The sequence below is a fragment of the Crinia signifera genome, chromosome 2, assembly GCF_055691185.1.
Source record: "Crinia signifera chromosome 2, ASM5569118v1, whole genome shotgun sequence".
NCBI classification, from domain to species: domain Eukaryota; kingdom Metazoa; phylum Chordata; class Amphibia; order Anura; family Myobatrachidae; genus Crinia; species Crinia signifera.
In genome coordinates, this window is record NC_139218.1 from 74,014,250 (window position 1) to 74,028,002 (window position 13,753).

At 43.4% G+C, this 13,753-nt stretch overlaps 1 protein-coding gene across 2 annotated transcripts in view; it reads left to right on the forward strand.

The window, feature by feature from the left end:
- LOC146059828 (transient receptor potential cation channel subfamily V member 1-like) overlaps window positions 1–13,533 on the forward strand; it is a 61,320-nt gene extending 47,787 nt beyond the window's left edge. For both annotated transcript variants that reach the window (XM_083172401.1, XM_083172402.1), the window contains exons 12-16: window positions 5,072–5,138; window positions 6,904–7,205; window positions 8,001–8,128; window positions 9,954–10,060; window positions 12,668–13,533. In XM_083172401.1, the coding sequence (XP_083028527.1) occupies window positions 5,072–5,138; window positions 6,904–7,205; window positions 8,001–8,128; window positions 9,954–10,060; window positions 12,668–12,765 (702 nt within the window). In that variant the 3' untranslated portion in view covers window positions 12,766–13,533. The remainder of the gene's footprint in view (window positions 1–5,071; window positions 5,139–6,903; window positions 7,206–8,000; window positions 8,129–9,953; window positions 10,061–12,667) is intronic.
- Window positions 13,534–13,753: the final 220 nt, after the last annotated feature.

The following is a 13,753-nucleotide window of genomic DNA, read 5'->3' on the forward strand; positions in this document are numbered from 1 at the left end:
GCCGGTACCTCCGTTGTGGATCCCGGCACTGCAGTTCTGTATGGTCGAAAGCACTTATGAAAAAAAGTGTCTTTCAGAAAATGGCTGCCCCATAGGAAAACCTGTTTAAAAAAACTGTCTTTCGTATGGGGGCAGCCATTTTCCAAAAGTCACTTTTCTTATAAGAAAAGTGACTTTTGGAAAATGGCTGCCCCCATACGAAAGACAGTTTTTTTAAACAGGTTTTCCTATGGGGCAGCCATTTTCTGAAAGACACTTTTGACTTTTGGAAAATGGCTGCCCCCATACGAAAGACAGTTTTTTTAAACAGGTTTTCCTATGGGGCAGCCATTTTCTGAAAGACACTTTTTTTCATAAGTGCTTTCGACCATACAGAACTGCAGTGCCGGGATCCACAACGGAGGTACCGGCTGCACGGGGGTAGGTCGACACGTGCGCGGGGGGGTGTCGACACACGCGCGGGGGGGAGGGGGGAGCTGCACGGAGGGGAGGGCTGAAGGCTGCACTGGCTTTGACCCTGTATTTGGAAAGTTTCCAAAAACGGGTCTGCCAGTGTCAAAAAATCGGCACTTAAACGGTAATATACCGTTTAAGAGCTGCGGTGTGAAAGGGGTTTTATCTGGCAGACCCGTTTTTGGAAACGTTTTCAAATACAGGGTCAAAGCCAGTTATGCGGTCTGAAAGCAGCATAATTGAGCTTAATGTCCAGCATGGGTCCCCTGCTGCCATCCTCTTTAGCCTGTACGGTACCTCGCTCCCGCATATCCTGGCAGGTACAGTAAATGATGTTCCCTGCCTAATGTTCCAGGTTCTAATACATTGGCTGCAACACTTTCCATTGCCTGCAGCACTAAGTTGGTAGCTGTATAATCACTGACAGTTTGCTAGGGATGAACACTGCATACATTACCATTAAGTTGTATCTGGTACAAAACAAAACAAAGTAACAGCTTAAAACATAAATATAGTCTAATAATAAACGGTACTTGTTTCCTAGAACGGCCACAACGATTTAGATCGTTGTGGTCGTAAGATAAAAAATCGGATCGATCGCATCGCATGCGATTTGGTCGCATACGATGCGACCGATCCGATCGACCGATTTTTCACCCGATTTTTTTTTTTTTTCACCTGATTATTTTCAATTGCCCCCACAAATGTTACTAAGTGGGCTAGACCCCACGATAGACGTCAACCCGAAGCGTGGCGAGCGCAGCGAGCCCGCGAGGGGCGGCGGTGCGCGTCCTCCGACCTTTTCATTCCCCTACTATCCACTAGGGCGTGGAGTGAGAATAGAATAGTGTGGCGAGCGCAGCGAGCCACCGAGCCCGAAGCGTGGCGAGCGCAGCGAGCCCCGCGAGGGGACGCGTCTAACTTCACAGGTATACGCGTCCCCTCGCGGGGCTCGCTGCGCTCGCCACGCTTCGGGCTCGGTGGCTCGCTGCGCTCGCCACACTATTCTATTCTCACTCCACGCCCTAGTGGATAGTAGGGGAATGAAAAGGTCGGAGGACGCGCACCGCCGCCCCTCGCGGGCTCGCTGCGCTCGCCACGCTTCGGGTTGACGTCTATCGTGGGGTCATGGCGGGCACATAAAAAATGTGAAATGGGTCATATTGGCCCATTTCACCTTTTTTAACATTTTTCCCTATGTGAGATGGACTTAATCAAGTCCATCTCATCTTGTGCCATTATAATGGCACAAGACCGACAAGATCCTCCCGATTTCAATGTTAAAAGATTTTTTAACATTGAAGTCTATGGAAAAATCGGGTCAATCGGTCGGTGGCATCGCGGCCGATTTTAATTGGTCGCGACCGACCGATTGACCCGATTTCTGTCAATCAAAGTGAAAAAAGTGTAAAAAATCGGCCACATCGTGAGGATCGTGTCCCTTAATTAAGAGCCACGATCACTCACGATTGTGGCCGTTCTAGGAAACAAGTACCTAATAAACATTATGTCACGTCAGCAGCTCTGTAACTTGAAAGATGAAGACTGATGTCAATATAGGATTATCTCATTCCTTGGTTTTACTTTAAGGTGATGAAATGTATCACCTTGTTCCAAATGTATCACCTTGTTGTATTCCATCCAGTTGTGTAAAAATAATATGATTTATTAGGTCACACTGATAACAGCTTAATTGTCTTTATATGCAAACAATATTGCGTTTGCTTTCTACTTATCTAGGATATTGCTTGGTAAATTACAGTAGATGTGTTTAGTGATTTCGGGCCAGATGCACTAAGCTTCAAAAGTGATAAAATGGAGAGTGATAAACAAGCAACCAATCAGCTCCTGTCTGACATTTTTCAAACACAGTCTGTGACATGGCAGGCAGGAGCTGATTGGTTGGTTGTTTATCACTCTCCATTTTATCACTTTTGAAGCTTAGTGCATCTGGCCCACAGTATGAAAGTTTCCAATATTCTATTAAAAAGTCATGCGGGACCCCTATATGTGGGAGGGGATTAAGAATAGTGGAGTAAGGACAGCGCAGCCAGTTGGCACCAATGGGTTGGGTACACACTCCTGTTTGTTGAGACCATGACAGTCATGACTGACAGCAGATGGACAGAATCCCAATGGATAAATATTTTAACCCTATCCCGAGCACTTTTATAATAGGTGCAGTATGTGCAGTACACATGGGCCCATGAGACCCAGGGGGTCCCAGAACTCACCCATTTTTTAAATACTCTTTCAGAGACCTGCAGTGATAGCAGCAGAGCTGCCGAAATCAGTGGATAAATGTCTGCTATGTCTATTTTCTGGAGATCTGTGCATGCACAGTAGAGTAAGAGTCTGAGCCCTCTAGAACTCAGACTCTATTGCGCTGTGCTGCTGCTGGAAGAGAGGAGGGGGCACGAACAGAGAAGGCCGCACACTGGTTTCCTCCTTTTTTAAAGTGCCCCTGTCTACCCCTAGTCCTAATATTAATCCACTCATCCCACAGTTTAACCCTAACCTTCCTCTTTCACAGCCTAAACCCCAATGATGTTTGGTGAGGCAGGTGAAGCAGCGCCTCTCCTATCATACTCCAGTAACCTAAAAATATAGAAACATAGAATTTAACGGCAGGGAAGAACCACTTTGCCCATCTAATCTGCCCTTTTTGATCCTTGGTTCTTAGTAAGGATAGTTTTATGCCTATCCCAACCATGTTTAAATTGCTCTACTGTTTTAGCATCTACCACTTCTGATGGGAGGCTATTCCACATATCCATCTCCCTTTCTATGAAGTAATTTTTCCTTACATTTCCCTTGATCCTACCTCCAACCAGTGTAAGTGCTTGTCCCCGTGTTTTAATACTTCTCTTCCTTTAAATAATGTCTCCCTCCTGTTGCTTTTTGAAACCCTTGGTATATTTGTTTTTAATCCTGTCCCCCCTTCCTCTTCTCTGATAAAAACTATACATGTGATGTAGACCATGCACCATTTTAGTTACTCTTCTTTCTAATATAGATATAACCTCCAGAACTGTTGATTTAACATTGACATTATTACTTCTTTTTTCCTGTTACTGATTCCTCTCTGATTGCTTATATACCATAAAGGCCATGCTTTTTGCTTTCACACTAGTGAAAGCAATGAGCAATAACCCCTGGCAAGGACCATTAACCCCATGACAATGAGCATTAACCCCCGGCAAGGACCATTGCTATTTACAGCCTATCCCTAAATCCCCCCCCCCCCATCCTACAGCCTAACCCTCCTTTTAATGCCTAACCCCAGTACTTACCTTTGGGAACTGTTTGGATTCTGTCCAACACAATTTTGCTGTCAGTATTCTGACCGCATCCCGTATGAGGATCTTGAGTGCATACCGTATAAACTTGTGTTAAGGGGCACTTAGAGGAGGGGGGCCCGGGACACTAACTAGGCTGCCATCAGAAATTGTGGGGCCTGGGACTGACAAAACAGACAGGGCCCCCTTTCCCTTTCTCGAACACCTTGAAATACTGGTAAGACCTCTGTCTGTAGCACTGGCGCACCACTCAACCTCTACATTGCTTCAAGGGAAACGTGAACTTTGTTTATGACAAACTATGTTTATGACACATACAGATGGAGTACCTCTCAGCCAGCGGAGAGGCGCTCCATCTGATGGGTGGCGGGTAGCAGAGTCCCTGACCGTCTCCGCTTCAGGGAGATGGGCAGGGTTAGAGGGGGGGGGGGGGCAAAAGGCAGCGGTGGGGAGGCGACGGCTGGCAGCGGAAAGCTCTGTCGGCTTCCGGCTCCTGGTGCCGACTGTCGGTTGGCGTTTCGATCGCCAGGAGCAGCTCCGATGGAAGCTGCTCCATCTGTATACTTTATAAACCCCAGTCCTTGGCCCACTTTCTGTCAGGACCCGGGACCAGAGTCCCCACAGTCCCCTTCTGAGGCAGCCATGGACACTAATTACCTGGGCCCAGGTCTTTTGAAAGGGCAGTCTCCTCTGCCTGCATGGGGGTTAGCGATCGCCCCTGAACCCTCACATTTTTTTTAAAGGGGCCTTGACCATACCGCTATTGGGCTATGTATCCCAACTTTACTGGGGTTCAGGCAATCACTCTCCTGCTCTGCTCATAGTTTCATGACACCACAAAGTGCTTTTTCACTGTTTTTTATCAGACATGGATTTGAATTGGGAAAGCGTACAAAGATTACTGCTGATTTGCAGAACATATTTTAAAGCAATCACACTTTTACAGATGCAGAGCTTTCTAGCAGCACGCACTAATAGTCCACTTCAGAGGCCATTGATGCAGTATTTAATATATACAGATGGGATTGAAAGCAAGGGAACAGTGTTGTATCCCTTTTCCATTTACATCCTACCTTGTTCGCCATAGAAAAGAATTCCTAAGCAGATCACATTCAACTGGTGACAATGTAAATTAGGTTGGCCTAATCATTAATGTTTGTATGTAGTCCATAATGGAACTTAAAGTGACAACATGGTTGTTCAAATCCCAAGGTCTGCCAATGTCATTATGTGTCTGCGATTTGGCTATGCACTTGTGTGGCCAATTTTATAAACAGTCATACTTGAATTACCTGAACTAAAAAAATCTTTTATTTCAGACAATATTGCGTGACATGCTTCGCTTCCTGTTTGTCTACCTGGTTTTCCTCTTCGGCTTTGCAGCAGGTAATAGTTTAGGTGGCACACATATTGGGGCAGAAAACGTTTGTTGCAATAAAAAAACTGCCCCACACAGTTTCTTATTTTCCACTTTGTTGCTCACTTAATTCCAGTGGGGACCTTGTCTTTAGGATATCCACTATCATTAGCATAGCTAAAAAAATGTAAACACATACAATTCTGTAGTACTGTTCAATCACAATAATTGGCAGAATTTGATGCTGTCATTTTAAACTGACAGAGTGACTTCACTCTGATTGGTCAAAGCATAAGAGAAGTCAACCCGATTGGTAAGAAGCAGTACAGGTCGAGTATCCCGTATCCGAATATCCGTTATCCGAATTATTCCGAAATACGGACATTCCAGAAAGTGAAAAAAAAATTTTTTTTGCTAAAAACTCACTGGGGACATATGTAACAGCATCACTGGGGACATGATATGTAACTGGCACTATATATGTGCAAGACAATGATTGCTTGGCATTCAAATTCAGTGCTGAGATAGTACACACATTTTGTTTCACGTTTTGAAACCTTGTTTTTTGAACAATTAAAATATGTTTGTGTGTATTTTATGTGGTAATAAAATATATTTGTGTGTATATTATGTGTTTATACAGCATAAATGCAAGATACTTCAAAATACATCATTGAAATATTAAAATATTCCGAAATACGGAATAATCCGTTATCCAAAATTCTCCTGGTCCCGAGCATTTTGGATTCGGGATACTCAACCTGTAATAATTTTTATTACCCCACACCAGCCACCTCGCTATGCTGTCAGCTTGGGGCTGTTTTTTTCCATGGGGGTGGGGGGGTCTATATTCCTATTTTTGACATAATTCAGCTTGTTCTCCTAGGCTAGTATTTTTTTTTGGAAGTCTTATTACTTTTACAATAAGTCACATTTTATTGGATCTGTAAATGAAGCTACCATGCTGCTTGGAGCTAAATGTGTATATTCGCCTGTTTGTGGAAATGTACTTCTCTATACAACCACCTTCCCCTATTTGTAGGCTGGTACAGTATCATAATCAGTGCTTGCCTATGCACCAGCCTTGTACTAGGTTCAGGAAATGCATTGAAACACAAGTGTGGTTATGGGTTTACTCATTACACCGTCTACTTGTCCTCACAAAATGAAGCCTACATTAAATTCCTCATTACCACCCAGTTAAATATGCACAGTGTGAAAACACGCAAGATCCATCCGCAATACTCACTTTCTGATGTGTTAGAGCTTTTTTTATAACATAATTGACATTAATGGTTATATTCAATTGTAATATTGTGCCCAATCTCCTGTCTTAAGTGACAGGAGATTGTGGGGCGATATTCAATTGATCTATTTTTTTTTAATCCTATTGCGCTCATTAAAGGTCAGGTTTAGCCATACCTTTGCGCATTTCAGCTCACCACCCCCAGGGTTAGCGAGCCGAAATGCTGCTGAAAAACAATTGAATACTGCATTAAGTTTGTTGCATACAAAATAAAAAGTTTACAGCATAGGTGCAAGTGAGAGGTACGTTCCTGGGACTGTGTGGAGTAATTAAGGCTCATATGATATTTTTGCTGACCAGAACACATCTGGCTAAATGAATGGAAATATGCTATTTTTGTGTGCAATTTTCTTCAGACATTATCATTAATTATCCTCATTCTATGGCCAACTCTGCATTAGTCCCATAAAAAGTATCTGTGAGGTTCTGAACATTTTTTATCCTTCAGTCTGAACATGGAATAATTATTATACCTATCTCTGTCACAGCTTTGGTAACACTTGTCGGTGAAGCTCCTGTGGAGGCTGGAAATAGCACTGATGCTGGGCAAAGTGAACCTGGAAGCTCCTATTCTGGTTTTTATGTCACCATTTTGGAGCTGTTCAAGTTTACTATTGGCATGGGCGACCTAGAGTTCAACGAGAACCTTAAATTCAAGCATTTCTTCATGTTCCTGCTCATTCTGTATGTTGTGCTCACCTACATCCTTCTCCTAAACATGCTGATTGCCTTGATGAGTGAAACCGTCAACAAGATCTCTAGTGAGAGCAAGAGTATATGGAAGCTCCAGGTGGGTAGAGTTTCCTCACAAAACCATTTTATGAATTCTGACACAACCATACATCAGCTGACTAGCACACAGGAATGGTCCAGCAGCTGTCTATCTTTGCCTTTACTGTTAGGGTGTATGTAACATTTGACCATGCAGGAAATGACTGTGACAGATACAATAGACAGACATGGCCAACCAAAGGCCCTCCATTTGTTTTGAGTCCCATCATGCCTTGCCACAGTTTTGCTATTATGGAATGCAAAAACTATGGCAAGGCATGCTGGGATGTGTAATTTCACAACAGCTGGAGGGCCACAGTTTGTCTATGCCTGCCCTAGTGAATGGAGGGAAGGAGCCTTTTTTTACAACCCCTGAAGAGGTTAAGGATTTTCACAATATCTTATAAAGACTGTAACAAGTATACTTACCAATAATATTCAATATATTTATCATTGGGGCTATAGGGAACTATAATTATGTATTGTTACAGCTATCACACAGCGACATAATATATTACTGGCTCAGCTTACCATGCCCAGATGGCTTCCTCTGTGAAAATTCCCTCCTCTGGATTGATAATTTTCTAATTCACCATCAAACTGGGGATATATAGGAACACTTGCCCAATTGAGGGTAGCAGTGCTGTAATAAAAACATTTTTTATTGGCTTGTTAGCTTTAGTGTGTCAGTTTCATGCTAGGATGTTATGCAAAAACACTGAAGACTAAATGGAAGAAAAGCCAACAACGAGAGATATGTGTTGACACCAAAATGGGAAAAACATGAACATAATACATTACATATGTTTAACAGAGAGCGGCTACAATACTGGATATTGAGAGGTTTCTGCCAAGGTCCCTAAGGAAGAGGTGGAGATCCTGCCACCTGCTCAGTGTGGGAACAACCCCTGATGGAAAACCAGATGAAAGATGGTGTTTCAGGTAATCCAATCACAGGCATCCAATGAATATTGGGGCAGATTTATTAAGATTGGAAAAGAGATAAACTGGAGATAAAGCGGAGAAAAGGTAAAAAGAGATAAAGCACCAGCCAATCAACTCCCAACTGTCTTTTTCAAACACAGCTGATTGGCTGGTGCTTTATCTCCTTTTACCTTTTCTCCGCTTTATCTCCAGTTTATCTCTTCTCCAAGCTTAATAAATCTGCTCATCTGTGTGCCATGCTACTGAGCTGTGGGTCAGTGATGCTCCTTCAGTAACAAATGTTCTACTGTCTCTGGTTGTGCTCCCTCATCTGTTTTGCTAAACAAGTCCATTAACTATATTCATAGTTGCCTACCCTCCTGCATTCTGCAGGAGACTCCCTGAAATAGCAGCAATCTCCCTCTCTCCCTCATTAGTCTAGCAATCTCCCTCATTTCACCTAGCCCACATTACACTGTTACATTATGGGGAAAAAAGGAATGAGAGAGATTCATTTACATTGAATCATCTGCACACTTTTCCAACACTTTAGCAAGTATAGTAGCTGCTTTGGGGCTCATCTACATTTGGATATATGTCATTTTTAAAGATTCCTCTCAGATGTAGCAGCACACAGCCACGCTTCTAGGTGCCACTTTCACAATCTTTTTTCACAATCTCTCCATGGGCCAGATTCTTTAAGCTTCAAAAGTGATAGAATCCAGAGTGATAAACAGCCAGCCAATCAGCTCCTACCTGCCATGTCACAGACTGTGTTTGAAAAATGTCAGGCAGGAGCTAATTGGTTGGTTGTTTATCACTCTCCATGTTATCACTTTTGAAGCTTAGCGAATCTGGCCCAACATATGGAACTAGACACGCCCTTTCAGTGGAGCATGCCACGCCCCCTTAATGGAGCGCCGTGCAAAATTCTACTACCTACGATAATCTCCTTGAAACTAGTTTTCAAAAGTAGGCAAGTATGACTATATTACATAATGTTAAAGATTCCTAATTGATTTTCTGTTAAGGTGACAGCAGGGAAATGCAGTTATTTGGTCAAATGTAAAAACTAAGCTAAATATGGCACCTTCAAATATATTAGTTTTGTAAATGTTCTATTTCTTTACAAATTTAAGTTCATGTAAAAATGGGGGAGAACTGTACTGCACACCCTATATTTAAATAGAACAAGAGATGCTACCATGCTGAGGTACCATACAGGTGAACGGAAACTGCTGATGATGATGTACACTCTTTAATCACAAAGAATGCTGATATTCAAAAAGTCTTACAATGATTTGAGTATAAGTGTAAAGGCCCCCCCCCCCCCCCCCCCCCCCCCACACACACACACTGGCCGATTTTGAGCTGAAAGCAGCACAGTTTTGTCATTTGAGCTGCTTTCAACTCAAAAGTTGCCCAGTGTGTACGGGCCAGCAATGATTGATGAGCGCTGATGTGCACTCTTGCATCATCACCGATGGCCGCCGCTCATTTCATGTTATTACCAGCAGATGAGCAACAAGGTGGACGACTTTCCATAGCGTCCTGCTTTGGAAAGTCGTTCACCCCTGGGAAAATCGCTTAGACAGGTGAAAATCACTCAGTGTGTATCATCATCACTGTCCATACACGCTGGGCAAAAATGCCCAGTTTGTGTGTGGACCTTAGTTCTTCAAATTTGGGCAAATATATGGGCCCATCCACCACGTCCAGCATTAAGTACATGTCCTCACTTTAAATGACATACCTGAACCATGCACTTTTTACTATTGGTGATGGAGATAAAAATTTCAGAAGTGCAAATACACAAATCGTGTCTTATTTTGCTGCATTTTAGGGTGGAGGAAATGCTGTGGGGATCATTTGGAAAGAATCCTTCTAACCTTAATGAGGAACCTGGTGACAAAGAACAAGGAAAACTAAGCTCCTATAAACATCCCAAAGGTAAGGACACTGAGAAGTCAGAAGAAAACTAACATACTTGCCAAATGCCCCAATTTACTTAAGGGAGCCCGGATTTTAGGGGGCGGCAGAGGTGGAATAGCTACTGACCTAGGGGGGGGACGGGACTTTTGGTTCGTCCGCCGCACCGCCGCGCTTTCGTCTTCTCGCTGGTGACGTCATCCAACAGCGACCAGCGCCAGCATCCTGGTCACAAAGTGCAGCATAGCCCAAAATAAATATGGCCGCCGCATATGTGCATATAGTATATGCATATATGCGGCTGGCCATATTTGTTTTGGGCTATGCTGCCGTTTGTGACCAGGCTGTGGCCGCTTGCATATATAGGATCATAGGCGTGCGCACGGGGGGTGCCGGGGGTGCACAGGCACCTCCTAATGTCTGCACCCTCCGCACAATTGCAGTACCTCCTCATGACCAGCAGTCCGGCAGCCGCAGCCAGAGCCTCTGATGATGATCTGATCTGCGGGCATACGCACTCGGCTCCCCGCTGCCCTGACCCCTTGAGTGACAGATGAACCAGCCATCTGGCGCCACATAGCAAGACAGCCAAGCGATGGCTCGGCTGTCCAGTGGGGTATTAAGCAGGAGCCTGCAGCTCAGTGATTGGCTGAGCCGATCACGGCAGGGATCAAAGAGGCGGGATCAGCATTATGATGATCCCCGTGCAGAGTGTTGCTGTGGAGCCAGCTTGAGGCTGCTTGCAGGTGAGACAGAGAGGCTTTCTGCTCTCCTGCTGTTTATTTGTCAGCTTGCCACCTGTACAAAGGTGGGCTTTTTTATTATATATGGTTATATTTATTTTTATGTGTATGTAACTATGTGTATATATATATATATATATATATATATATATATATATACATACACACAGTATCAATATAATGTGCGCATACATATATGTACAATGTGTGTGTGATATATATATATATATATATATATATAACGGTCCAGTTTGTGGGCAGCACTCCAAATAGTAGATAAATAAGGGATGTGATACCAACATTTCAAGTGTATTATAAAAATTTTCGTCAGGGTATCACATCCCATATCTGTCTATTATTTGGAGTGCCGCTCCACAAACGGACCGTCTTATATAGGAGCAGCTTACAAACTTCTCCTGGGAGGGCACCCTGGCTTATGGTATAGTAAGTCGAGTGCCTGCCATCACAATATATAATATATATATCCTGTCTCTATACTGAGCCGAGTTCCGCCGCACAAATGTATATTATTGGAACCCGCCGGCTCGGTGAGGGATACTGCACACAGTGTGCATGGCTACAGTATGTTATTCCTAATAGGGAGTGAGTCATTACAGCGTGCTATATATGCGTGTGTATGGGTTTCCCTTATGGATGACTGGCAGTCAAATGCTGATGCTGGCATCAAAAGGAATGGGTCAGGTGAGGTGAATATACTTACCCTACCTCATCCCCCCATGCAGCCTCACACTTACCCTCCCCATTAGTGCCTAACCCTCTGCCCCGAACTCTAAAGCCCTGCTGCACACATGGGGCGACGCTGGCCTCTGCGCTGAGCGACTTGCTAAGCACTTGCTAAGCAACGCCTATTGGGGCACACAAAGGATGCTATGTGCTGAGCGATCTGTGCAGTTTAGTTTGTAATGATGCTCAATAGGTGCTGATGGACACGCCCAGTAGGCGGTGATGGACACGCCCCTCTAATGGTGCACCCCCTAAGAAAATGGGCTGCGCACGCCTATGTATAGGATGACGCCAGCTCTGGAAGCATGGTCGGTGGCCCAGCCAGAGGGAGATATGGACCGGCCCACGGGGAAATGGCCCGGTTTCCCAGTGGGCCAATCCGCCTCCACCACTGACTACGCCCATAGGGGGAATCAGAGGCGTAGCTCTGGGAGGCAATGGAGTCATCTGCTGCCGGGCTCCTGCTCCCAAGGGGCACCTCTCCTTCCCTGCAAGTTTGAATCAGTTAATTGAAAGCCATCAATATCACTTCTGTTGCTGACTCCCCCTCCTAACATAATTTTTGCAAGTGTCACACCCTGTATTAAAAAACCCACGACCTATCTTACTGGAAACAGACACCTTACTATTGAGCTATTTGAGGGCACCAATATTTATCTTGCCTCAGGGCAAATGGGACAAACTTACGCCACTGTGGGGAATATAATAGGTTGTGAGAATCAGGAAAAAAAAGATTTCGTGAGAGGTCTCCTTTTTTTAAAGCGCAAATCATTTACACGACACATTCAACCTGGTGTTATAGTGTAAATGAATGACATTTTTTTTTTAAATGGAGGTCTCCCACAACCCCCCCCCCCCCTCCCCATATGTTGTTTCTGTTCTCAGTATGGTAATCCTGCCAGCACCACCTAGGTACCCCCCTAACTATCAGTGCAATCCTTTAATCCCCAGGGTACAGTGGGCACTTTGGGAATCACTGTTTTATATGAATGTATGCAAAGTTACCCGACATGAGATCAACATTCTAAAATATGGAGATTTCAATATAAAACCCTGAATGAATGCTTACAAATTTTAACTTGGTGGGAAACATTGAGATGTACTCTTTGCATTGACAATAATTTTATCTTTGCTTTTGTAGGGTGGAGTCAGTGGGTTACCAGAGCTCAAGAGAAGGCACGAGAAGAGGAACAAGTGCCCCTAAATTCTGTGTCTACAAATCCAACAGATAAAGTGTAAAATCTCAGACATTATTGACTAGACCAAAGTTTCCCAACCTTGGTCCTCATGGCTCACAAATCTGTCAGGTTTTAGTGAGAGCTATGCTTGGGCACGGGTGACTGAATCAATACCTCAGAAATTTTGATTTAATCATTTGTGCTTAAGCATGGATATCCTAAATGCTTGGACTGCCATGAGGTCCAAAGGCTGGGAACATTGGACTTGACATCATTGACACATCATCAGCACTGCTTCAGAACTCATCTCCAGTAGAGGCTTACAGAACAATATTTTATTTTTTCTATAAAATGGAAAAGAGAACTCATTGTAACAATATTTTACTGTTTAAAATACCAGTTCTTGTAAATGCCTTCTTTCCATTATGATTGTGGATTTTACTCAACTATTTCTGCTGCCATCAAAAATTGGAATACGGGGGTCAATTCCATTGCCAAATACTTAGTAAACTGCGTCAATTTATTTTTACTGGTTTAGAGTCTAAATGCTATGCTGGTCTATGGATACTGTTCTGCTACATTGGCATTTAAAAAAATTTTTGTGTTGGTGAGAATTTTGGTAGTGTCTTTACAGCTACAATATATACAAATAATGCAGGTTTTGTAGTCTGTACCTTGTGCATTGTATAGTAAATACTTCATTCTTAGCTGCAGCGGAGATGGAATCTGCTTTTATAATTGTTTTTTTATGTGTTTTTTCAATGGAATTATGCATGAATTATATCACTATAAATTGAGCACTTTCATAATAAATATTATTTGCTTATCACTTTTGGGTTCATTTGATGTTAAAATAGGTAATTATTGCCATCAAAGGTCTATGACCAGCTGAGTATTAAGGGCCTAATTCAGACCTGATTGCACGGCTGCTTATTGCGCACAACGGCCGATTATCTGTGTCCAGTGTAGAAATCATTTGATGGTGAGCCTGTTACGATGGGTTTTGGACATATTTGCACAGATCCGAATGGATGTGTAGCTGTACACAT